The sequence below is a fragment of the Phyllosticta citribraziliensis genome (assembly GCF_038025025.1).
Source record: "Phyllosticta citribraziliensis strain CPC 17464 chromosome Unknown J3D65scaffold_1, whole genome shotgun sequence".
In the NCBI taxonomy this organism is placed as follows: domain Eukaryota; kingdom Fungi; phylum Ascomycota; class Dothideomycetes; order Botryosphaeriales; family Phyllostictaceae; genus Phyllosticta; species Phyllosticta citribraziliensis.
This window is the reverse complement of record NW_027117338.1, coordinates 3,163,992-3,188,708: the sequence shown is the minus strand read 5'-3', so window position 1 is coordinate 3,188,708 and position 24,717 is coordinate 3,163,992. Positions and strand designations below refer to the sequence as shown.

Here is a 24,717-nt window from a genome sequence, read left to right as displayed (position 1 = left end):
AAGGTCGGGCAGCTTCAGCGCCGGAGTATCAAATATCGAGTGATGTCCTGAAGCGGCTAGCCCAAACCGCTCACATTCCTTACCTACCTTCGACGCCATATCCGCTCTCTTCCCACTTGCCACGCCTCCCCCTCAGCACTTTTTGCAATCCTCTTCCACTTCACTCTCGACACGGCCTCACCTCGTCCACGCGCCGTCCTCGCTCCGTATCCCGCCTGCAATCTCGCCCGTCGCCCGAATGCTCGGCCCTTGGCCCGCTGCCTCGACCCTTCACCGCTGCACGATACTCTCGATATCTGCTTTTGCACTCGTCTCGGACCCGACCAACTGCTCGTCCCACCAACCTGCCCGTGGCTAGCCTTTTCCCACTCGACTCCGACGCTGAAATCCCTCGACGAGACGGGTCTTGTCGACCATGGCGGTCTCTTCTGTCGCCGCTGGGCCCGCCGCCGGTCAGATAACCTTTCGCGCAAGTCCAGCCCAGCCTGCCTCCACTCCCTCGGGAGCTCGCAGTGGCAAGGTGGGAGGTGCGACGGCCTCGAGTAGCGCCAACACCGGGTCCCATGGCACGCAGAGCACCACCATCACCAACGGCAACATGTCCACGTTTCCACTGAGCGCGCGCAAGGCAGAGCCCTTGGATTTGAACACGGTGGAGCGACGTGGCACCCCCACAATGGCGCGCGAGGTTTCGAGATCGAATCGATTGTTCGGGTTGGAGGAGGCGCCTACGTTTACCCCAACGGCGGAGGAGTTTAAGGATCCCATGGAATATATGCGCAAGATTGCCCCGGAAGGGCGCAAGTACGGAATAGCCAAGATAATACCACCCGAGGGCTGGAATCCAGATTTTGCGATTGACACCGAGGTACGTGGCGCGATGCGTGAGCGCTTCACGGCTTGACTGGCACCGACAATGATTTTGGGCTTGCGAGAAACGACTTGATGTCATGTTGTCCTAAAACTAACGGCTGTCACAGCGATTCCACTTTCGCACACGCAAGCAGGCTCTCAACTCGGTCGAAGGAGGTGAATCTCGACCCCACCTGCATTGAAAGCGGCTTTCGCGGCTAACGAGTACAGGCACGCGAGCCAACCTCAACTATCTTGACCAGCTCCAAAAGTTCCACAGGTCACGGGGCAACCATCTGAACAGATTTCCCAGCGTCGACAAGCGGCCTCTGGATTTGTTCAAACTCAAAAAAGCCGTCGAGACCCGCGGTGGATTCGAACGGGTTTGCAAAGGGAAGAAATGGGCGGAGATCGGTCGCGATCTTGGCTACAGCGGCAAGATAATGTCCTCTTTGTCAACGTCGCTCAAGAATTCGTACCAGAAATGGCTGCACCCCTACGAGGAGTACCTCAGCATAGCCAAGCCTGGCGTCCATCAGATGTTGGAGTACGAAAATGGCGGCCCCTTTACGCCGTCGCCGGCGCCATCGCCCTTGAAGAAATCGCAGCAGCCGGCAAAGGCTAGTTCAGCCCGGCCGGACTCGCCGACTGCTCGCGCATCCGCCGCTCTCAACGCTTCGCTCAATGACGTCCCGCCCCTGCCCCAGGAACATGAGCTACCTCAGCCGGTCAAGGTGTCTTCTGGATTCACTGCTGTCAACTCGGGCGGCTTTACGGCTGTGAACGCCCCCCAACGAACTCCCGTGCCTCAGTCGAGTGGATTTTCGGCAATCAACACCCCCAATGGTACTCAGCCCGCTCAGTCGACCAACTCGTCGCCGCGTCATCCTGTCGACAGTCCGTCAACGTTGTCTGCAAACAATACCCCTGATCTTCGGCCTCCCGGTCTCTCTACTCCCTTGTCCAATGGCCAGCTCCAGCAGCTGAAACGGGGTCTCTCTGAGGACGCCGCATCACAAACCAACGGCGACTCAGACAACTCTGGTCGACGAAGCAAGCGGTTGAAAAAGGACTCAGCCCCAACTGTGGCTGGTTCGCACATGACTCAGCCGCGCGCATCCGCACCGCGCACAGGCATGCCCAAGGATCACTCCAGCGACAAGCCGGGAGACTACTGCGAGACTTGCGGCAAAGCCAGCGATCCAACATCCATCTTGCTCTGCGATAGCTGCGATGCGGGGTACCACCGCTACTGCTTGGAGCCTCCTCTCAAGTCAACGCCCGACTACGACTGGCATTGCCCCAGATGCTTGGTCGGCGATGGCGAGTTTGGGTTTGACGAGGGTGGAGTGTACTCGCTTAAGCAGTTTCAGCAAAAAGACCAGGAATTCAGGGCACAGCACTTTCGAGACAAGATGCAGTTTGATCCAGTCCTCAACACCAAGCGGCCGCCCAGCGAAGATGACGTGGAGCGCGAGTTTTGGAAATTGGTTGAAAATGTCACGGACAAGGTTCCAGAGGTCGAATACGGCGCCGATGTCCACGTCACGACACATGGAAGCGGGTTTCCCACGCTCGAAAAGAATCCGCGCAATCCTTATTCCACCGATCCTTGGAACTTGAACATTCTGCCCCTACATCCCGAGTCCCTCTTTCGCCACATTAGGTCTGACATTTCCGGAATGACTGTGCCATGGCTTTACGTGGGCATGTGCTTCTCCACATTTTGCTGGCACAATGAGGACCACTACAGCTACTCGGCAAATTATCAGCACTTCGGAGCAACAAAGACTTGGTACGGAGTGCCCGGAGAGGACGCGGAAAAGTTTGAAAACGCCATGCGCGAAGCAGTTCCAGAACTCTTCGAGACTCAGCCCGACCTGCTTTTCCAGTTGGTCACTTTGCTTACCCCAGAACACTTGAAAAAGGCAGGAGTCAGAGTGTATGCTCTCGATCAGCGGGCCGGACAATTCGTGGTCACGTTTCCACAAGCTTACCACGCGGGCTTCAACCACGGATTCAACTTTAACGAAGCAGTCAACTTTGCGCCTCCTGACTGGGAACCTTGGGGCAAAGCTGGCGTTGAGCGTCTCCAAGATTTCCGCAGACAACCTTGCTTCTCACACGACGAGCTCCTGCGAACCGCCGCAAGCGGCAAAGACATGCCCATCAAGGTTGCCAAATGGCTTGCGCCTGCTCTCATCAGCATGTATAAAAAAGAATGGCGGGCCCGTCAGCAGTTCAGGGACGTTCACCTGTCTTTTTGCCCTCTATCCAATCGTTGTTGCCTATGGAATGAGGTCACGGATAGAGACAAAGAAACCCAGTGCCTGCCTATTCAGGTCAGAGACTCGAAGGATTCGCCTGAAGAAGAGATGATCTGTCATTACTGCAAAGCATTCGCCTACTGGTCACAATTCATTTGCCACAACTCGGGCAAGGTCATGTGCATCAAGCATGCCTTGGAATACGACTGTTGTAGCGACAGGAAAGAAGATCGCATGGCTGATAGCATCAAGGGGGCCCACGTTCTCGTCCTGCGCTCCCAGTCCTTGACGATCCGTGATCTAGCAGAAGGAGTGGAAGACAAGGCGGAAGTTCCTGATAGATGGCAGATCGATCTCGACGATTATCTCTCCGAAAAACAACGGCCTAGTCTCAAGAAGCTCCGCAGGTTTGTCGCCGAAGGGGAAAAGATTCCTTGGCCGTTGCCCGCGCTTCCCGAGTTGAAGCGATACGTCCATCGATGCAATGAATGGGTCGAAAAAGCCACCGCCTTCACGACGCGGAAGCAGCAGAATCGGCGAAAAACGGACCGGCCGTCGCGCAAATCGACCAGCAAGCATCAGGCCGAGCAAGATGGAAAGGAACGCGACACCCGGACGGTAGAAGAATTGAAACGGCTGAATCGCGAGGCGGAGGAAATTGCGTTCACTTGCCCGGAACTCGAAATGCTGATAAACCTCGAAAGTAAGGTCAACGAGTTTCAAAATGAGGCTAGGCAAGCTCTACGAAATGCTCGCTACCCGACGTCCAGTCCCGAAGGATTCGAAAAGCTGATCGATGAGGGTCGCCGAATGGATCTCGATATTCCCGAAGTGGACCAACTTGACAAGCTGGTACAGCAGCTCAGGTGGTTTAAGGAAGTGCACAACTACCGGGAGTGCTCCCATTCTCTCCAAGACGTGGCCGAGTCTATTAGACGCGGCGGCGAGATAAACATACCCGATGGAGAACCCAACATGATGTGGCTCAAGGAAGAGAAGTCCAAGGGCGAGGTCTGGGAGAAGACGGCTCGAGAAGTCATGGCACAGGAAATGGTAAACTACCAGCAGCTTGACGCCCTATCGTCCCAAGCCAGACACCTCCCCGTTTCGCCAGACACGCTTGCAAGGGTCGAAGCAATTCTCAAAAAGCAGCGCGACGCACAGGAGCAAATCAAGGCCTTGTATCAGCGAAGCAAAGACTCCGACTTTAGGAAGCGACCAATGTTCAAGGAGGTGCGCGATGCCATGGAGGCCTTGAACGAACTCAACAGCAAGCCCATGGGAACCATCGATCTCGAGAGAGAACAGAAGAAACACGAAGACTGGATGCGTAGTGGCAAGAAGCTCTTTGGCAAAGCCAATGCGCCTTTGCACATTCTACAACAGCACATGGACCTTGTTCGTATCAAAAATGAGGCTTGCTTCGACCTCAACGACCAGCCTCGCATGCCAGTAGAGCCCGCATCGAGACATGTATCGCCTGCATCGGACGGCGGCGATAATGGTGCCGGCTCGACAAGAGACGTATTTTGCATCTGCCGCAAACCCGAGTCCGGAATGATGATTGAGTGCGAGGTTTGTCATGAATGGTGAGCAACCTCTCTCCTGTGGAATCTCCAAAACTAACCATTGTAGGTATCACGGAAAGTGTTTGAAGATTGCACGTGGTAAAGTCAAGGAGGATGACAAGTACACTTGTCCCATTTGCGACTGGCGCGTCAAGATTCCTCGCGACGCTACCCGACCAAAGCTCGAAGACCTCGAGGCCTGGCAGGACCAAATACCAGGTCTCCCATTCCAGCCCGAGGAAGAAGAGTGCCTGGCAAACATCATTCGCTCGGCGAGAGACTTTCGACAATTCATCGCAAGCTATGCAAACCCCTTGCTTTCAACCCCTGAAGAACTGACGACTCAGCGCTTCTACCTGCGCAAGCTCGAAGGAGCTGACATTCTCCTGGCTCAAGAGACAAACTTCTTCCGCCAGGAGCTACACAGATGGGCCCCCGTGACCGCAGACCCTCCACCCATGGTCGAGGTATCCTTGTCGACCCGCAAGCCCCGTCCAACCAAACAACAAAAGTTGATGGCGGAGTGTGGCGTTGACAATCCAGAAGACATTCCTCCTGAGAAGCGCGCGAAGCTAAAGAGGGGAAAGCGCAGCAGCCTTGGTAGAATCTCAGGCTCTCATGAGTCTCACACACCGCCTGGACTCCCTCATGGCTACACGGAACTTCCGGGTGTTGGCGTCGTTGGGACAACTCCAGCGGACCACTCGTCGCGGCATCGTCCCTCGTTTTCTTATCCTTCCGGCGTGTCTCACTCTGGCGGCGGCGGCTTTGGTGCGAGCACTACGAGCGCCTATGAACCTGGCATGTCATCTTTTGCCCATCACCGTGGGGCTGGCTCACCTCCTTTTCATCCTCGGTCTCCATCGGCAACACCGGCCAACATGGATCCGGCGATATTTGGCAGCAATGCTCCGTTTGGCACGTCTGATCCGGCGGCGCCGTCGCCAGTGCGAAACATGTTTAACAACAGCATGGGAAGCAGCCAAGGCGGCGCAGAAGGTGACAGAGACCTTTTTGCCGACTTCACCACCAATGATGCTGACGGTGAAGGCATGGGTCCGCCTCCCACGAGCCACGCCGAGGACGCGTTGAACCTGACGGTCGAGGATGAAGATGAAGACAACAAGGACAAGATGGATTTCACCCACGACTAATCCTCAACAACGGCCACTATTCAGCAATCATTTCTCCATCTACTTATTCGCGGCGCACAAACTAAGGGGTTACACGGAAGTGGGTATATCAAAGCACTGGCATCCAACGGTGCATACCGGGCAGGGCAATGGGCATCGGTTACGGGAGTACTGGCGGCTGTCTCTTTTTGAAAATTTTCGTTTGGCATCGCCAGCTGCGTCCTGGCTTTTATCAGTCTTTTATTTACCCGTTGCTCGACTCGGCCGGCTTGACGGGGTATTTGCAAAGAGAGGATGAACATGGTTATACAGGATTGATGGGGAAGAAACCGCGCCGTCTTCTTCTTCTACATTTTTTAGTCTTTGAGAGTCGAGGTAAACGGTGGATAGTATAGCCGGATTGTATGATTCAGGAAAATCAATCTGCAGGTCATCACTTAATTCATCCCAGTCCATCCCTCGAAGTTCCCCGGTCGTGCCCGCATGAGATGAGTGCCGGCGGAGCGCACGGATCACGGCGCAGTGTACGGCGGACGACAGCGACCAACTTTTTTCTCCACCAGGGCAGGGCAGGCCGACTTGGACTTCAGAGCATCCGTCCCCGTGCACTCAGGTCGTCCGACAACACCGCCCAAAGCCTCAACATGATGATAAGTAGGGGGCTGCGGCCCGCCAATGCCGCTCGCCTGCCTCGCACAATTGCCTCCTCCTCACCCAGATCCGTCCGTCTTCGACTTTCACCGCAAGCGCATCTCGGGTGATTGACAAGTTTCCAGTTCTCCACCAATCCGCCGCGCCTGAGCAGCGCGCTCCTCAATGCCTCGAGAAAATCGGCCCTCCGCAGCTCTCCCACTGTGTCTTCGCTACGCACTCCCTTTGCCCTTGGCTCGGCCGTCTCCGCCGTGCGCTTCGCCTCCTCCACGTCCTCTGCAACACAATCTCAACTCGATGCCGCGCTCGACGAGTCGGTCAAGGCGTCGGCGGAAGCCGCTGCCAGCGCCGCAAATGCCGCAAGCTCCGCCGGCGCGAGCGAAGAGGCCGCACGGCTGGCGTCCATGCCGGAGCACATTGGCTACCTGAAGGAGATAGGTCTCGACTACGGCTGGGGACCGACAGCATGCATCGAGTGGGTGCTGGAGCACGTACACATCTACAGCGGGACGGGGTGGGGCGCATCGATCATCATAACGGGCCTGCTGCTGCGGCTGGCCATATTCAAGCTGGCCGTCAACGCGTCGGACAGCACGGGCAAGATGTCGGCGGTCGTGGACGTCATCGGGCCAGCCAACGAGCGCCTCAAGAAGGCCCAGATGAGCCAGGACCTGACGACCATGATGGCCGAGCGCCAGCGCATCAGCCAGATTTACAAGACGGTCGGCGTCAACCCGCTGAGCCAGTTTCTGCCCGTGGGTGCGCAGGTCGTGCTGGGCTTCTGCACCTGGAAGCTGCTGCGCGCCATGGCGAGCTTGCCCGTGCCCGGCTTGGAGCACTCCACTTTCCTGTGGCTGAACGACTTGACGACCGGAGACCCGTACTTCATCCTGCCGCTGGCCATGGGCGGCTTCCTGCACGTCATTGGAAGGGTATGTTGAATCCCTTTCACTTTTTAAAATCTACACACGGCTGACTCTAAGCTTGCATCCAGCTCGGCGGTGAAATGGCACAGGCCAACCAGATGAACCCGACAATGAAGTTTGTCATGATCTGGATCATGCCGTTCATCTCCGTCGCCGTCACAGCGTCGCAGCCTGCCGCCATCCAGCTCGCCTTCGTCGTGACGACCGTGTGGGGCGCGTCGCAATCCTTCCTACTGCGCTCGCCGCGCTTCCGCGAGCTGCTCGGCATCACGCCGCTGTACAAGAAAAAGGACGACGGCACCATCGACGTTAAGGCGCGGTCATCCAAGGTGCAGACGTTCAAGTACGAGGCGCCCAAGCCGGCGCCGGGCAGCGCGGCGTACGAGCCCGAGCACAAGGACATGTACTGGCGCATGAAGAAGGGCATCAAGAGCGTGCAGGAGTCGGGCAAGAAGAGCATGCAGAGCACCGGGCTGCTGCGCAAGGACGAGACGGGCGTGCCGCGCCGTATGACGTCCAAGTTCAAGCAGCAGGCCGAGCGGTACGAAGAGATGCGGCAGGAGGAGCTCAAGAGGGAGCGCAAGTTGAGCGGGAAGCATTGAGCTGCGACGTCACGCGCGGAGTGAGTGAGTGGCGTTGGTTGTGTGGCTGCGTGGACGTGCTGCGTCAGGTGGGATCCTCTTTGCCTTCTGGTTCATGTTCGCGACTGGACATACCCGTGTCGAAAATAGCTCTGGGTCGGGAGGGTCTCTGGATACCTATCATCTCAAATCGAACTTTCAAACAAGCAAGGGCATTTTCTTGGATGGATGGATGGATGGTCTCCTGTCTACCTACTGCCCTCATGACTGACCGACTCCCCGGCTGCATATGGATATCTTGCACTCCTGTCTGAAGTCTACGCCCAACGCCCGCCCCATCCTCAGCACAAGGTCATCGCTCTCGCTCCTCTCACGCCTTCTTCCACTCCAGACTCCACGTCCTCTCGCCGCGCCTAAACGGCACGACCTCCACCTCGCCCCTCTCATGCCTCAAGCGCTCCGGCACCCTCTCCTCGCCCCTCCTCAGCACAATCCTCTCCTTCCCCTCCCTCTCCCTCGCCTGGCCCCCATAGAACGCCCTCCCGTAGCTGCTCAAGAAGCCCTCCAACTTCTCCGTCGTCACATCGCCCTCCCCCAACCACCCCTTCTCCACCGCCTTCTCCAACGCCTCAACGACGAGCTGCACAGCACTCATCTGCGTAAACACGCCCGCGGCCGGCGCGCCCTCTCCGCCCATCTTCTTCGCCGCCGGGTGCGGCGCGCTGTCGGAGCCGAAAAAGAACTTGGGCTCGCCGCTCGCCGCCGCGCGCAGCAGCGCGAGTCGGTCTGCCGGCAGCTTGGCGACGGGCTTGCAGAAGTGCAGCCCGTTGCCCACCACGTCGTCGACGGTGAGGTACAGGTGGTGCGCGGTGATGGTGGCGGCGACGGCGGGGCCGCACTGGCGGACGGCGGCGACGGCGGCGGCCGTGGTGCAGTGTTCGAGGATGATGCGCAGGCTGGGGAAGCGGGCGTGCAGGGTGCGCAGCGTAGGCAGGAAGCGGGCCTCAGCATTCAGCACGGTGATATCGTCGTCCTCCTTGTCGTCTTTCTTGCCCGCAGCAGCCGACGGCGGCAGCTCGCCGTGCAGATTCAACACCAAGTCCTGCCGCTCCATCTCGGCGAAGACGGGGTAGAACGCCTCGTAGTCGAGCACGCCGGCCGCGCTGTTGGTCGTCACGCCCGCCGGGTACGACTTGACGCCCGCGATGCCGGCGGCTTTGGCCTGCTTGATCGTGGCCGGCGTGATGTCCGGGTGCAGGTACAGCGACATCAGGAATGTGACGTTGGGCTCGAGGGCCTGCAGGCGCGCGCGGTAGGCCAGCGCCGCGTCGACGGTTGTGAGGGGCGGGACGAGGTTGGGCTGGATGGATGGGATGAGGTGTTAGCGTAGTCGCTCACTCTGTCACGCCGCCGTGGCGGCTGCGTGCTCTGGATTCTGGTGCTGGAGAGAGAAATGTACCATCACGTAGACCGTATTCACGCCGCCCTGCCGGATCGTAGGCACGACCGTCTCCATCATCGCGCCGTCGCGCAGGTGTACGTGCATGTCCGCCGCAGCGGGCAGCTCAAGACCGTCCAGCTTATCCAGAGGCATGTCGACGACAACGTTTTGCCCAGCGCGGGTGCAATTGGAGCTGCAAGGTAGAGGAGAAAGGTGTGGGGGAGTTTGTGGAGGAGGGGCAGAATTTCCTGGCCCATGTCGGTCATGGCGGACTTTAGATGCAGGCGCTGGCCAATCAGGGCTAGGCGCTTCAAACTTTAAATCGAGCTCAGTCCATGCATGCATTGCAACAAGAAATCAATTCGGATATGGGTATGGAAGAGGAGAGTGTCTTTTGAAGATTTGAAGCTATCCACAGAACTTCCATCTTCGAGTAGAGCAAGCACTTGATTCGTGGCACTCTGGCCCGATTTTCTAGCCGCCGTGGGCAAAAGCCACCACCATCCCCCTTCAATTATCTCTATTCTTTTCCCTCCGACTCAAGACTTGAATCTTGAACTATCTCCCAGCATCTATTTCCACTTTTGAACCACAACACCGCCCCGCTTGAATTCCGCCATGTCGCCCAGGACCAGGCTCTTGTCCTCAAGATCCTTGTTCGGGAAAGTCGTCATCAAAACGTATTCGCGCTGGAGGCTTGCCGGGCTCGCCGCATTGACAAAGCCGTAGAGGTCTCCGATGGTGTGGGTAGTGTTGAAGCGGGATTGCAGACGCGTGCCGTCACCAAGGCGGATCTGCATGGTCAGAGTGGGAGCAGCGTCGTCGACATTGACGCTGGGCGTGGGCGCAGAAGCAGGAGCAGCAGACGAGCTCGGGGCCGCTGCGGCGCTAGACGAAGCTGCGGCACCAGTCGGAGTGGAACTGCCACTCGCGGCCGCCGGCGTGGGGCTGCCGAGTCTCTGACCCTGACCGGAAAAGGGCTTGTACTTGGGCTTGGGCGCGACGTAGTCCTCGTCCTTGTGGGGGTATACCTCCAGGTCGACCTCTTGGTTGTGCTCCACCTCGAGAATGTCAAGCGGCGCGCGTCCGCTGTTGATCATCTCCAGCAGGCCCCTGTTTGCGGGGTCGTCGTAGCGGTACAGGCGGCCGTCGTCGATGGAGAAGCCGTCACGCCAGAGGTGCATGACGCGGCGGACCCGCTCAGGACGGCGGGGAGCGCTGGAAGTGGGGTCAGGAATGGTGACGGAGGGCGCGTCGTCGCCGCCAAGGGTGCGGCCCTCGCCGCGGAACACGGTAGGGCGGGAAGAAGCCTCCTCATCATCTCCACCGGGACGGGGAACGTTTCTAAAAAGTCAGTACAAGATTCGAACGTCGGATGCGGTCTCGCTTACCTCCTCGCGCGGTCAATGATGTTGTTGATGTGGTCGCGCGCGCTGGGCTGGTCCCTGTTGGGGTTCTGCACAGCCAAACCCGACTTTTCGCCACCAGCGAAAAAGTCCTGATCCTCGTCGTCGTCATCGTCATCGTGAGCGTGGCCATGGCCCTGGGCGGCGCCGCCCTCACCCTGGAGATCGCGAATCGTCCTGAGGCCTCCGCGCGAGCGCGACTGTTGTGCAGAGGATGAGCTGGACGAGCCTGCCTGTGCGGGAGCAGGTGCAGGAGCTCCGCCCAGCGTGCGAGGGCCGGTGTAGTCGGATGGGGCCTCGGCGGCGGCGGCGTCTTCGGCGGAAGCTTCTGGAGCGTCGTCTTGCGCGGTGTAGTGAAGTTGGACGGCGTTCGGAACGTCCCACTCGGCCATTTTCAGCGCATTCTCAGCCTGCAACGGCGTGTCAACAGAGTGAAAGAGTCGAGATGGGTGAAACTACCTGCTGCGGGCCAACGCCAGTGACGGAGCAAAACTCCGAAATGAGAGCATCGCGCTCTGCACCAGATGGCTCAGCCATGTTTGACAATGTAGATGTGGGTAGTCGCAAAGTTGATGATGGATTGTTGATGGGTGTGAGTGACTGTCAAGAGGTGGAGCTTTGAGGTCCAATGTGTGATGGCGAGAGGAAGTGGTTGAGTTGCGGATTGGTGGAAGGTGCTAACGAAGGAAGTTGAGCTTGCTGACTCGCAGGCGCAACGTCACCGCGGGCGAGGGCTTCCTTGGCCCGAGCTCCACCTGCCAAGATACGCTCACCGCCTCCGCCCTCCGCCCTCCGCTCTACACCCGCCAGGGCCCCGTCGACAACATCATCCCGACCTCGACCTCACTGCGTACGCACCCCCGGCAGCCTCAGTCTTCTCCACCATGGCCTCTCCAGGACCTGAGCCCGCACGAAACGCCATGACCGAATCGGTCACGATCCCGTCCGACAGCGAAAACTACGACGGCAACAACGAGCTGTCGTCGTCGGCGGGATCGCCGCCCTCGTCGAGCAGCAACTCGCCCGTCATCCTCTACTCGCCGCCCACGCTGTGGGGCCTGGTGCGCGGCGCCGCCATAAACCTGGTGCTCCCCTTCATCAATGGCCTGATGCTCGGCTTTGGCGAGCTGTTTGCCCACGAAATCGCGTTCCGCCTGGGGTGGTCTGGGACAAAGGTGGGTGATGCCGCTGCTGCTGCTGCTACGACCGCGCTTTGCTACCTAGTTTCTGTGCTTTGCTGACGTTGCTGCCTCTGCAGATTTTCCCCGCAAGGCGAGGAACAGCCCGCCGCGTTGGCCCTGGCGTCGAAGCTCACAGCGACCCCGTCCGCAGGCGGCGACGGACCGGCGAGGAGCTGGACATGTACACGGCGCTAGAGTAAGCTATACCGGCAAGCAATCAGGTATACACGAAGGGGTGGATCCTCCAATGGCTCGAGAGAGAGCCGGCTCATCAAGACTTGCATTGTCATCACAGGGTGGGCGGACGGGCGGCTCTACCACCAAAGAAAGAGAGAGAGAGAAGGCGGCCGGGCTGGACGGGATGGGACGGCACTTGTATTGTACATATGAATGGCTGGGGCGGGTGGGTGGGTGGGTGGGCAGGTATACCTACGCCATAGACTCCCGTCATCTGCCCGCGGCTGCGTGCGTGCGTGCGTGCCTCGATTGAACCACCACTACCACCACCGCCTCTACCACCACCATGACGAAGGAGACGCGGCGTTTAGGGTCTACTTCAACCAATCTAGGCATCAGCATCAGCATCAGCGTCGTCGTGCAAGCAAGCAAGCAGTCCAGTATCGTAGAATGCCAAACCAAACCAAGCCCCCAAACCAAAACCCCAAAGCCAAACTCCAAAAAGCATTTCTCTCGGCGCCAGGAGCCCGACTCGAACGCACGCCCCTCGCTTGCGCACGTGCGTGTGCGTGCATGTCAAAAAGTTAAAAGAGAAGTGGTGATGATGCTGCAGGAACATACCGATACACCAACACGGGCACAAGAGTACGGCTCCTACAACACCACCGAGGATAGAGGCGGTGGGCGTGGGTTATATAGTAAGTTGAAGAAAGAAAAGGGGGGCATGGGGAAGGGAAGTGTGTGTGAGGGAGGGGAAGGAGGAAGGGAAGTGTGAGGGGGAGAGAGGAGGGAGGGAGGGAGGGAGAGTAAGGTGCTGTGTTGTGCTGTGTTGTGGTATACTATACCATACCATACCATGCCACACCGCGCCTTTCCATGTCTTTCAATCGTACTATTGTTCTTCTGTGGCAGGCAGGCAGGCGTTAAAGATGGAAAGTCTAGAGATGCCACTAGCATATTACTCCCACCATAGGCACACACTACCACTACAATTGTTAGAATTATAAAAGTATACATAGTCCTGTGACACAACATTTTAACACAACACCCTGACCAACTATCCATATTGTGAGAACTGCGCATCAATTCAATCACTGATGGAAGGGGGAGATGGAAGGGGAGGGGGAGAGCATGGCGGTGGACTACTGATTAGGATTATGATTATAATTGATAGCTATGTAGCTACCTATTAGATGGCAGATAGACAAGTCGACAAAAGGGGGGATACCGGAAAGACTGGACTGAACGGAAGGGGTATGAGTCGATAGATAAATAGAAGGATGAGTGGATGAATTGATGGATGGATGAAAGAAAGAAAGAAAGAAAGGAAGGAGGTGAGTAAAACGAAAAACAAACCAACAAACGAAAAAGATTGTAGAAACGAGGCGACGGCTTTCAGTGAGTAAGTGCCGTGCGGTCACTGGCTCTGACCAGCATCACTCCCCTCCCCTTCTCTCTCCTCTTCTCTCAAAACAGCGCGCCCTCCGCCTCACTCTCATCCCCAACAACCGTAACGCGACTGCCCCTGGGCCTCTCCCCCCTCTCCCTCCCATCCAACCCATCACCGTACTCAACAGACTGCGTCGACGCGCGCGGACTCGGCGTCTCGACCACGACGCGCGGCAGCAGGGGCAGCACGCCGCGCTGCTGCTGCTGCTTGGTGATGGGCGTGCTGATGCTGACGCCGGCGTGCTTCTGCTGCTGCGAGACGACGGAGCGCCGGCCGCGGAGCACGCGCAGGCTGGTGCGCTCTTTGGCGGGCTTGGGCTTCTGCGTTTGCGAGTTGACGGCGCCGACGTTGGCGTCCGTGTCGTTGTCGTTGTCGTTGTCGGAGCGTTTGCTCGAGCCGCGCCACTTGCGGCCGCCGCGCTTGCCTCTGCTGCTCTCCTTCTCCTTCTGCTTCTCCTTCTCCTTCGTTGACTTCCCTGCCACCGCCGTACTGGGACCGCTATTCGCCTCAGCACCGGCGCTGCCCAAGCCCGCGGCAATCCAGCGGCCAAAGCGGCCGCGCGGCGTGTGCGGCGAGCCGTTGGCGGCGCTTCGCCCGTGCAGCGAGGGCGCGGGCGACGGGACGGGCGAGCTCTTGTCGTAGCGCGACACGGAAGGCTGGCTCTGTGAGCGGTGCGAGCGGGTCGAGTGGAACGAGGCGCGGCGGGACGAGCGCGACTGCGAGCGCGATCGGGATTGCGACTGCGAGCGGGGCGGCGTCGGGGGGCGGATGGGGGTGGTGGTTAGGGGCGAGGCGGGGAGGGACGCGGTGGAGGGGAGGGAGGGGATGGAGATGGAGATGGTGGGTTTGGGTTTGGGTTTGCTGCGCGCGTGTTTGGGGGGGTGTTCTATTGTTGAACGAGCGGATCCGGACTGTGTGGTGGAAGTGGCGCCGGGGGGCGTGCGGTTTTCGACGTCGCTGTCATCGGCCGCCATTGTCGAGCGCGATTTTCTCGCCCTCTTCTCGCTGCGGTTAACGGGCGTCTCAGGGAGGAGTTCGCTCAGCACGCGTGAGCCTGGCGAGCTCCCCTCCCGCTGCTTGTCGCTCTCCCGCTGTTCCTGCACAGACGGCGTCTCCCAGAAACTCTCGCCGTCTTCCCACACGCTGCCGCTGTACCGACTGCTTCCTCCTGTATGCGGAGTAGTCGGGTTGACCATCTTGACGGTGGGCGTGGAGGTGATTTCGGCAATGGATCTAGGGGCTGCGGCAGACGAGGCCCCTCCAAGCACGACTCCCCATTCTGCTTGGGCTCGCGTATTGGTACTTGTGGGACGGGGTTCGCGTCTGTCGAAAATGTCCGAGGACGAGGCGCGCATCAGGTCTGTGAGCGAAGTATAGCTGTTGCTTGTCATTTGACTTTTGGTCCTGCTCTTCGTCTTCGACGTGCGGTTAGGCGTCCTTTTCCCTGGGGTAGAAGTCCCCTGAGCAGCATCTGGTCTCTCAAAAGCTATTCCAAGGCCCAAAGGAGAAGAAGTGGGACTGGTGTCGGTAGAGAGAGCAGGGAGCGACGCAGACGAGCGACTAAAATCTCTCGTGCTATGGCGAGGCGCATCGACAATGTCGACATCTTCCAAATCGGTCACCATTCGAAAGGCAGATGTTGGAATGACGAGTGACTGGCTAGCTCTGATGCTGCCTCCAATCTTGCCATTCTTGTGCCGCTTTCGCCTTGCTTCGTTGTCTGCTGGGAGCTCCTCATCCGCGTCCAGCGCGATCATGGTGGATTCACGACCCAGTTGCCGGTATCGACGGCTCGTGCGGTGCTCGTCATCAGCGTCGCTGTTCATCCGACGCAACTCGGCCACCGTCTTGCGGAGGTCCTTGGCTGGCTCGGTGCGCGGGCCCATCAAACCGCCAGACCGACGGCCATTTGCGCGTTCTGGTGAAGGAACGCTGGATCTAAAGGGGCTCTTCTGTGGCAGGATCGGGGGAGACGAGTTGGGCTCACTATCGGCTTGAGCTCCAGCCGTTGTCGGGTCTGCAATAGCGGGAGGTGTCTGCACCAGTCTCGGCATGGACGACTTTGGCCGAACCGTCTCAAGCGGTGTCATGGGGTTGGAGGAAGCTTCAACAGGAGAAGCATTGGGCGGCGAGACATCGAAAACTCCTTGATAAGAGGAATCCTTCCTGGTTTGATTGTCTCGGGCTTGGCCAATCATCTCATCTGCCGACATCTTGAAGAAGCCGGCGTCTGGTAGTTCACTCGTCTCGCTGGCTGCTGGCAGGGCATATGTTGATTGGGACGTGGCCGGCTGACTGCTACCAGGACTGGGAAAGGTCGGGATGCTGAAGCCTGAGCCAGTGCTCATCTCAGAGTGTCGGCGAGGAGATGTCTCTGCAGAGTCTCTGCGGTAGTTGGTCATTGACAACGTGGGAGATCCCGTGGAGAGCGCGGCTCTGATTTTGGTGGGATCAAAACGTAACTCTGGCTCAAAGACTCCGGCACTTGGTGGGCGTGGCAGCGGACGCGTGTCCAGATAGATCATTTCTGGCTCATTTGAAGGTTGCTTGCGATGTGAGCTGTTAGATGGCTCTTCTTCAATGCCACTCATCGTGGAGCTGTGACCTCCGGCAGCGTTGTTGGGACCGATGGAAACACGAATGCAGTTTTGACGACGGTGTGCCTTTTTCCTGTCCGGGCTTTTTCTTGGGAGAGCTGGCTTGCCAGACTGCATAGGGGTGGGATCCCATTGAAACGGATTGCCATTGCTACTACTGGAAGATGCATTTGTCGAGGCGCGTGAGAGCTGGTGGGTCGGAGCGCCCTCGAAGCCATCGGCAGGAGCGCTTGATCGAACGCGTTCGGTTGGAGAGCCCTCCAGAGTAACTTGGGAGCGGGACTGTCTGCGAGGCGTATTTCCAGTCAGACTATTGTCGGATCGATTATGAATCGATTGTTGCTGTGCATCAGCCGTCTTGGGGGAATCGCTCTTGACAGAGTCTCCGCTGCCATGGCGCGAGTGCGTTGTCATGTCTTGCATGCTCAGACGAGCAACGTTGCTTCTGATCGAATTTTCTCTAAAGTGACAGGGGACAGATTGGCTGCTCTTGTGAAGGGACTGTATCAGGGGACGCGGGCCTTTGAGAACAAGGGATTTGTGCAGTTCGTGTCCAGGGCTTTGCTTCAACTTGGCGTGGGGGCTGCGGTGGGCAGACGGGCTTCCAGTGATGAGGATTGAGCTCGTAGCAGACTCGTAGCTCGACACTGAACGACGCGAGGGGCTGTATTCCATGTTGCTCATTGATCGATCACGACGGAGCTTGAGCGGCAGTGGAGGCACAGGATCACCTGGTGCACTTCCAGAGTAGCGATTGGTGACGCTTCCATTGCGGAGACCCCTGGTGCCATGGAGATCGTGCAGACTGGATCCCACGGAAGGAACGGAATTGGATCGAATCATTCTCTTTGGGGAGCGCACCACGGTTCCAGAAGACGAGATGCGATCGACGTTGGACGTAGCGGGTAATCTGAGCTGTGTCAAGTCGGGTGCCGAGTTTGGCGCGCTGCTGATCCTGGGAGCACACAGGGTCGAAATGGGAGATCCTTCAGTGAACCCGAGTTGGAGCCTGGGCGGGAGTGAGTCTACTGGAGTTGTGATTTCCTGAATGTCGTGGAGATTCGAGACAGAAGTGTCGCGCCTAGGAACAGGACTTTCGATAATGGCGGATAGGTGACCAGTCCGGACCTTTTCGAGTACAATGTGCTTGGGTTGACGTTTGGATCGTCTGGTAAAGGACCATCCTTTCTTGCCTTGTGTCCTCGGCGCCGTGGTTGTCGTGCTTGACGTCTGGGCCTTGGATATGGACGACTGAGAACGGCCGAGCGAATCCCTGGATGGCAGAGTTCCCCAAGCGGCATTGTTGTTGTAGGGCAAAAGAACATTTCGACGTAAAACCGCTCGAGGTCTCGAGACGCCATCTCCTCCCAAGTGCTCAACCTGCTGACCCAGACGAATGCCCCTTTGCTCGAGATCTGCCAAAAGTTTCCGATGGGACTGGGTTGCTCGCATAAGCAGCAGGACCATGCAGACAAAGGCGACGACGATGATGAAGACGGAGACGCCGATGGCGACCCACACGCCGGGCGGGATGCTCGAGGCGGGCTCGGGGTCGCGTGGCAGGAGAGCAGCCATGGCCAGGCCGGCAGGATTAGTGAGAGGGACGGATTCCAGGGTATTGTAGAGTCGACGGTGGCCGCGGAAACGAAGGGAACAATTCAATAGCACAGAGAATGGAGGACATGTTGAGTTGAAAAGAAGAGAGGAGAGTCGAGCGAGATTGAGGCTTGTAATTTGTTCTACTGTGGCATGTACTCGGTCCAAACAGAGCGAGGAATGCAAGCCCATCAGATGACCCCAAGCAACGACGAGAAAGCAAGGGATGGAGGATGGACATTTTCGAGAGAGAAGAGAAGACAAGGCTTGGAGGAGAATTGCCTACCTGGATTGTTTAGCTGAAGGGTCTCCGTGGGTGGTTGTCGCAGTGTGAGACACGAGCTGAGAGCCGGCAGCCTCGTGGCGACGCATGCCTGAGAAGACGTGGTTGCAAAGCGGAACAGATGGTGTTGAGTCGGAGCGAATGGCACGAGAGTCGGGATAGGCTCAGGGCGGGCCAGGGACGAGGCATGGTGTGGGTGGAGGAGGTGTCGGGTTGAGGGTGAAGATGAGGAAGAAGTGGTGATGCAATGGAAATGGACGGATGCACTGATCAATCATTTCGATGAGAGGCGCTGGAATACGATCATGGCGATGAGATGACGATGCTGGTGATGATGGAGGCCGTGAGTAGCGACGCGACAGTGACATTTGGGCCCACAATTCCCGGTTTGGAAGTTGGTGGGCCGAAGCTGGGCCGGAGCGCGGAGGACTGGTCGGGTCTGGTACGGTACGGGATGAGGGCGGGCGGGGCGGCTTGTGTCATTGGGACGCTTGAGATCGCGATGTGATGACGGTCGAGAGGGCTTGTTGCGCCCGCCAGAGGTTGTGAGGTGGCCAAAACGTGACAATGGGATGAAAGGAAGACGGCGCGTTCGATGCAGCTTACTCTCGTCGCTCGAGATGCAGTGCTGGGCCAGCGAGGCAGAGGTTGTCGTGGTGGTGATGGATGAGGGGGAGCAGCTCGAGGGGAGCACCGGCAGTGGTCTGGGCCGCGGGGCTCCTGCCGCCTGTCACACGTCATCGGCTCTCGCACCTCGCGACGCCATTGGCCGTTTGCTCCGTTCAACGGTCCCCACCGCCATGACATAGCTCCCGCCCCGCGACCAGGACACTGCATGGACCTCACCAGACGACCTCCGAAGCCTGCGGTGCCCTTCTTAAAGAGCCAGCCTCTCCCCGACAATTCATCTTCCTTCTCATCATCTTCACCACCCTCAATCCAACAATCCCCATCTCCTCACTTCAACTTTCCAAACACACCTCCATCCTCACCTCCAATCCCATCCATCATCATGTCTGACGGAGCCATCACCAAGACCGGCGTCTTCGCCATTGTACGTCTCGCACCACTCCGGATTCTCCCGGAATCATCCCCCGCTGACTTTCCCCTCAGAACAACACCATTGCCCCCAAGAACGACCGCGTCCTTCCCCTCTTCTCCCTCAAGGGCAAGACTGCCATTGTCTCCGGTGCTGGCGCCGGCATTGGTCTTGCCGTTGCCCAAGGCTACGCCGAGGCTGGCGCCAACGTTGCCATCTGGTACAACAGCAACAAGAAGGCCGTTGAGCGTGCCGCCGAAATCGAAAAGACCTATGGCGTCAAGGGTAAGCTTACATGCCCCTCACTTCACATGCCTGCCGTTGCTGACTAGGTCTCCCCAGCCCGTGCCTACCAGGTCAACGTGACCGACGAGGCCAACGTCAAGAAGGCCGTCTACGACATTGTCAAGGAGTTCAACGGCCGCCTCGACATCTTCGTCGCCAACTCTGGTGTCCCGTGGACCCAGGGTGCCGCCACCGATGGCGAGGTCTCGCACTACCACAAGGTCGTCTCCACCGACCTCGACGGCACCTTCTTCTGCGCCCGCGCCGCCGGCGAGATCTGGAGGAAGCAGTACCTCGAGGGCAAGGACCTGAACGGCAACAAGCTCGAGAACTACACTGGTGGTAGCTTCGTCGCCACCGCCTCCATGTCGGGCCACATTGTCAACATTCCCCAGCTCCAGGCTGCGTAAGTTTTTACTTATCCACATCATCCACTTCCATCACTAACAACTCCCAGCTACAACGCCGCCAAGGCTGGTGTCATCCACCTCGTCCGCTCCCTCGCCGTCGAGTGGGTCAAGTACGCCCGCGCCAACTCCATCTCGCCCGGCTACATCAACACGGAAATCTCCGACTTCATTCCCCAGGAGACCAAGGACATTTGGAAGAGCAAGATCCCCATGGGCCGCGAGGGTGAGGCCTCGGAGCTCAAGGGCGCCTTCCTGTACCTTGCCTCGGACGCCTCGTCGTACACCACCGGCGCCGACATTCTCGTCGACGGTGGCTACGCCCTCCCTTAAGCTCCTCGTCGTCTATTAATACCCCTTTCCTCTTGTTGTTTCTTACCACTACCATTGAGATTATATCCCTTTGGAAAATAAGCCTGGACGTTTTTTGTTTCTCTACAAAAAAAGCTTGTGCTTGGATGGCTACATAGACATGATTGTTCGTCTTGAGCGAGGCCACGAGATCTAGAAACGTATATACGCGACACGAATCAAATCAATTATCTCCAATAAACTACCTATCTTTTCCCTCTTCTTATGAAGTGATGTCGTCGTCGTCTACTTGGCGTGCATTGCATGACGCGGTGCAACGACCGGCGCTGCATTAGCTTCCTTCCTTCCTTCCTTCCGCTCGCCCGCCCTGCCCTGCCCTGCCCTGTCAAGCTGCCCGCCTGCCCTGCGGACACGAGTGGTTCGCAGCGCAGCGCAGCTAAGGTAGGTACCTACCTTACCTACATAGGTCGATCGTCGTCTCCCTTGCGGCCGGCCGGCCGGCCAGCGTGCCGTTGCCGTTCCTGCTGTAGCACCTCAACCGGAACTTTTTCCCGCCGTCAGTCAACTTGCTTTTGGAGATTCTTCACGCGCGCGTGGGATGTGGGTGAGTGGGTGGGTGGGCGCATGCCTAGCAATTTAGCGGGCCTCAACATTTGGGGGGGAGGTTTGCGTGCTCGTGCCTGGACTCGGCTTCCTCCCCCCACGCCAGCCAGACATGTCGCCGACAACGGAGGCGAGGCGAAGCGGAGGAGATGGACGACGGGGATGAGGGAGGATGAGGGAAGCAGGGGGCTGAGGTGTTACCCCCACCCTACATATTATTGCGGTAGCTTTATAGCTAGCTCCATGACTCTCTCTCCGCGCCCGCGCGCGCGCGCCCCACATGGTCACTGCCAAACGCGGCGTGGGCTGGACTGTGGACTGTGGACTGTGGACCGTGGAGACTCCACAACCTGGCGGGGTGTCAGGCAGGTTACATAGGTCAGGTCAGGCCATCAAGGTGTGATGGTTACAAGATTTGACCGGGGTGAGACTTGTGAATGAGGGGGTGAGAAAGTGGAGGAGGGGCTGCGCGGTGGGGGCGGTGGGTGGGCTGATGCCACATCTCTATTTCGTCTGTCGTCTGAGTCTGAGTCTGAGTTGTAGGGGTATTGATGCGCTTCGCGTATGTCTGCCTGCCTACCTGCCTGCCTGCCTGTCTGTCTGTATTTTGGTCGCGTGGTCTGCTATCCATGCCATAGAGTCTGCCATGCAGTCTGCCCAGCTGTTTAGCTGTTCAGCGAGCGTGCTGTACGGCAGGCAATATGGGATGGAGCGGAAATAATGGATGGGCGGCGGCGCAAATCCAACCACCGCTTGAACATCAAGCTTCATCCAACGCATCCTATGCGACCTTTTCTTCTTTTTCTCTCCAGTGTTCTCCCCCATGATCAACGTCCAATTCTATCCCGTCCGTCTCCACTTCGTCTCCTCGCCCTCACCCGCCTCCTCGCCGTCGCCCTCACCGCCGTCCTCCTCCTCTTCCCTCGACCTGACCGTCCCAGCGACGACCGGCACCTCTCCGCTCGCTCCGGCCATGTCGCCCAGCACCGGTATGCCGCCAAACCCAGCGAACTCGCCCTCTGCGTCCGCAAACTCGTCCATGTTGTCCGCCGTGATCCAGCCGCCCGTGCCAGGCGCGGGATAGTCGTCGCCAGCACCGCCTTCGCCCTCGTCGTCCGAGCGGTCCGGGTTAAGGTCAGCGCAAGTAGACAGGGCAGCAAAGAGCCGCTGCGTCGGCGTCGTTGTGGTCTCGGTGTCGCTGGCTGCGGCGCCTTCTGCGCTTGCCGGAGCCTCGCTCGTCGTCGGGGGAGCTCCGGGCACCTCGACGTCGGCGCCAGGCACGAGCGTCAATTCGAGCGTCTCGACGTCTTCGTCGTCGACGCCGCGCGGCTCCGACAGCAGCAGTTGCATGTAGATGCCGTGCGTGTGTTGCGTTTGAGCGACGAGGCCGGTGTCGAGGCGCTGGATGGCGTGCAGGCTGATGGTCGGGTAGGGTATCGAGGCGCCGGTCGACGAGGCGGATGAGAAAAGAATGAGGCGTCTGCAATGGCCCCGTCAGCACTTTACCCTCATCAATTCTAGCATGGCAGCGGAGGGCGTACTCGGACGTCACAAACACGTCGACGCCGCCGACCGTGACCGTCTCGTCGCTCTCGCCTGCGTCGCCATTGGTCGTGCTTTGGCCATTGGTCGCCGAGCTGCTTTGAAAGGCCGGCCACGTCGCGGCGGCGCCAATGTGCTTTGGCTGGACGAGCGTCGCGTGCGGCGCGCGCAGGTGGAGGACGGGCTTGCCGCCGAAGAAGACGCCGGGCGTCGACTCCTGGTGCTCCTGGAGAGGCGTAAAGTCGGCGAGGTCGGGCGCGCGGTTCAGAATCTGGATAGCCATGGTGGATGCGTTGCAATGGGAAGATGACGGGATGTTGGTGTTCTGCGCAAGAGCTCCAGCTAACTATTTTCCGCCAGCAGGGCACCTCAGGCAGCTCGCCGCTATCGATAAGGACGTGGACAGCTGGAGCGGCAGCCGATGACGGCAACTCCCCGCGTCCACTGCACGTCGCTCCGCTCGTTGATTTGTAAACCCGAGGCACAGTCCTACTACGCTCCCATTTCTGATTGAACATTTTCCTCCTCCTCGTTTCCCTACCCACCCCTTCTTGTTGCGGTGACCCCTGATCTTGCGCCAGTCTCCCGGTCGAAACTCGGTCGTGCATGCAATTGACCTCCTATCTCGAGCAGTATAAACTCGCGGCCATGTCCACCAACACCAACAACGCCGCCGCCGCCACCAAAGCCAAAGTGCCCATCCCAGACTTGCCCGAGCCCGCGCACGCCCAGCTCGACTCGATGCTCGCACGCAAGTTTGGCAAGGAGGTCGCCAACTACTTTGCCGGTGCGTAGAGACTGCGACGCGGGCGGATTTCCATGCTCGCGCTCCCAAAAGTTTGGTCGTTGACGTCACTCCACGGCCAGGATCTCCGTTGAACCGCGTCTCGTTCTTGCGCCCCGACACAGCGTTTCTGTCCCAGGCCCTGAAGCACGAGTCGTCGCGGTTTGTCCTGTACAACAACTTGAACCCGCTGGTCAAGAGCTCGGAGCGGCTGCACTATGTGGGGTACAACGAGATAAAGTCGGTCCTCGGCGACCCGTACACGCGGTCCGAGGACGAGCTGGTGAAGCAGTACAACTCGTCGATATACCAGCCGCAGCTCGTGTTCCTCGGCATAGACGAGAAGAAGAAGAGCGAGGGTCTCGTGTACAAGGAGAGATATAGCGGGCAGCCGTACTGGGCCGTCGACGTGACTCCGCGGGCGAGCGTCACGGAAGCCGCCGAGCAGCTCATCAAGCGCTTGGAAGACACGGGAGTCTACTTTGCCCAAGGTCGGATGCAGCTGTCCCTCGTCGCCGAGGAAGGTATGTGATAACCTGCCGCCGCAGTGCCGACCATCTACGACTCACGCTTCCCGCCCCCCACAGCCGCCATCTACGCCGAAGGCCGCCACCTGCTCGACTGGAACGCCCGCAACCCCTTTTGCGGCGGCTGCGGCCACAAGACGCTGTCTGTCAATGGCGGCTTCAAGCGGACGTGTCCGCCCAAGGACCTAGCCGACCGCCTCGCCGACGCCGCGGACGCCCCTGACCGCCCCCCTTGCGCAACGCGCGTTGGAGTCTCCAACCTGTGCTTCCCCCGCACCGATCCCACCGTTATCATGGCCGTCGTGTCGTCGGACGGGCAAAGGATGCTGCTGGGGCGTCAACGCCGCTGGCCGCCGCACTGGTATAGCACGCTGGCGGGCTTCCTCGAACCCGCCGAGTCGGTTGAGGAGGCCGTTCGCCGCGAGGTGTGGGAAGAGTCAGGTATCCACCTTGGCCGCGTCGTCATTCACTCCACACAGCCTGTGAGTACCGTCCTGCGCCAACATGCGAACTCAACATCGGACATGTTGTTCTGACGTGAGCACAGTGGCCTTACCCAGCCAATTTGATGATCGGCGCCATCGGGCAGTCGATACCCGGCGGCGAAGACATCCATCTCGGCCACGACGCCGAGCTGGAGGACGCGCGGTGGTTCTCGTTCGACGAAATCCGCGAGTCGCTGAAGACGGGCACGAGCGGCCTGGGCGAGGAACCCGGGCCCGAGTACACGCCTGGCGCGCTGCGCGTGCCGCCTTCGACGGCGATTGCGAACCAGCTCATGGCGGCCGTCGTCAATGGGTTTGTCAGCGCCGAGCCGAAGATTTGAGGATGAGTTTGATCTAGATGTTGTGATGCGCGCGCGTAGGTGGGAGAGGGGGTGCCTTGTGTTGGGGGAGGCGCAAGGGGTGGTTTTTAGTTTGTGGTGAGGTTTTGGGGTCGTTCGAGTGGTGGCGGTGTTCTGGGGATACCCTGGTGAGTGGACGATGTTGGATCTGTGCTAGCTGCTGCTACTGTCGATAGAAGTATAGGCATGCATGTAGATGAGACGAGATAACATGAAGACGGGATGTGGCGAAGGTTGATAGACAGACATGAGACACTTACACAAT

At 58.8% G+C, this 24,717-nt stretch overlaps 9 protein-coding genes across 9 annotated transcripts; 5 read left to right on the top strand and 4 right to left on the bottom strand.

Annotated features, from left to right (window-relative positions):
• On the top strand, positions 1-5,851 carry J3D65DRAFT_49211 (PHD transcription factor-like protein). Its single transcript, XM_066796611.1, has 4 exons — positions 1-868; positions 981-1,029; positions 1,084-4,708; positions 4,755-5,851. Exons 1-4 carry the CDS (start codon positions 416-418, stop codon positions 5,839-5,841), a joined length of 5,214 nt encoding a protein of 1,737 aa, XP_066660327.1. The 5' UTR covers positions 1-415; the 3' UTR covers positions 5,842-5,851.
• Positions 5,852-6,334: 483 nt separating this feature from the next.
• Positions 6,335-8,261, top strand: J3D65DRAFT_611757 (60Kd inner membrane protein-domain-containing protein). The gene is made up of 3 exons (XM_066798946.1): positions 6,335-6,542; positions 6,597-7,403; positions 7,466-8,261. The coding sequence occupies exons 1-3, from the start codon at positions 6,465-6,467 to the stop codon at positions 7,997-7,999; spliced, it is 1,419 nt and encodes a 472-aa protein (XP_066660326.1). The 5' UTR covers positions 6,335-6,464; the 3' UTR covers positions 8,000-8,261.
• J3D65DRAFT_673774 (dihydroorotase) lies at positions 8,198-9,650 on the bottom strand. Its single transcript, XM_066803532.1, has 2 exons — positions 9,438-9,650; positions 8,198-9,338 (listed from the first exon to the last, which is right to left on the bottom strand). The coding sequence occupies exons 1-2, from the start codon at positions 9,570-9,572 to the stop codon at positions 8,349-8,351; spliced, it is 1,125 nt and encodes a 374-aa protein (XP_066660325.1). The 5' UTR covers positions 9,573-9,650; the 3' UTR covers positions 8,198-8,348.
• Positions 9,651-9,765: 115 nt separating this feature from the next.
• On the bottom strand, positions 9,766-11,495 carry J3D65DRAFT_611752 (Cdc48-dependent protein degradation adaptor protein-like protein). Its single transcript, XM_066798945.1, has 3 exons — positions 11,285-11,495; positions 10,811-11,235; positions 9,766-10,763 (listed from the first exon to the last, which is right to left on the bottom strand). Exons 1-3 carry the CDS (start codon positions 11,360-11,362, stop codon positions 9,992-9,994), a joined length of 1,275 nt encoding a protein of 424 aa, XP_066660324.1. The 5' UTR covers positions 11,363-11,495; the 3' UTR covers positions 9,766-9,991.
• Positions 11,496-11,745: 250 nt separating this feature from the next.
• Positions 11,746-12,206, top strand: J3D65DRAFT_544925 (outer membrane protein TOM13-domain-containing protein; the record flags this gene model as incomplete). The annotated part of the gene is made up of 2 exons (XM_066796738.1): positions 11,746-12,000; positions 12,084-12,206. 2 exons carry the CDS (start codon positions 11,746-11,748, stop codon positions 12,204-12,206), a joined length of 378 nt encoding a protein of 125 aa, XP_066660323.1.
• A 1,444-nt stretch (positions 12,207-13,650) lies between these two features.
• On the bottom strand, positions 13,651-17,805 carry J3D65DRAFT_599668 (uncharacterized protein; the record flags this gene model as incomplete). The annotated part of the gene is made up of 1 exon (XM_066797915.1): positions 13,651-17,805. One exon carries the CDS (start codon positions 17,803-17,805, stop codon positions 13,651-13,653), a length of 4,155 nt encoding a protein of 1,384 aa, XP_066660322.1.
• Positions 17,806-18,904: 1,099 nt separating this feature from the next.
• Positions 18,905-20,393, top strand: J3D65DRAFT_611746 (uncharacterized protein). Its single transcript, XM_066798944.1, has 4 exons — positions 18,905-19,163; positions 19,223-19,433; positions 19,491-19,839; positions 19,891-20,393. The coding sequence occupies exons 1-4, from the start codon at positions 18,945-18,947 to the stop codon at positions 20,171-20,173; spliced, it is 1,062 nt and encodes a 353-aa protein (XP_066660321.1). The 5' UTR covers positions 18,905-18,944; the 3' UTR covers positions 20,174-20,393.
• Positions 20,394-21,257: 864 nt separating this feature from the next.
• Positions 21,258-22,625, bottom strand: J3D65DRAFT_611738 (regulator of volume decrease after cellular swelling-domain-containing protein). Its single transcript, XM_066798943.1, has 2 exons — positions 22,297-22,625; positions 21,258-22,235 (listed from the first exon to the last, which is right to left on the bottom strand). Exons 1-2 carry the CDS (start codon positions 22,578-22,580, stop codon positions 21,596-21,598), a joined length of 924 nt encoding a protein of 307 aa, XP_066660320.1. The 5' UTR covers positions 22,581-22,625; the 3' UTR covers positions 21,258-21,595.
• Positions 22,626-22,945: 320 nt separating this feature from the next.
• On the top strand, positions 22,946-24,434 carry J3D65DRAFT_545557 (NUDIX hydrolase domain-like protein; the record flags this gene model as incomplete). Its single annotated transcript, XM_066796772.1, has 4 exons — positions 22,946-23,084; positions 23,165-23,605; positions 23,630-24,090; positions 24,156-24,434. 4 exons carry the CDS (start codon positions 22,946-22,948, stop codon positions 24,432-24,434), a joined length of 1,320 nt encoding a protein of 439 aa, XP_066660319.1.
• Positions 24,435-24,717: the final 283 nt, after the last annotated feature.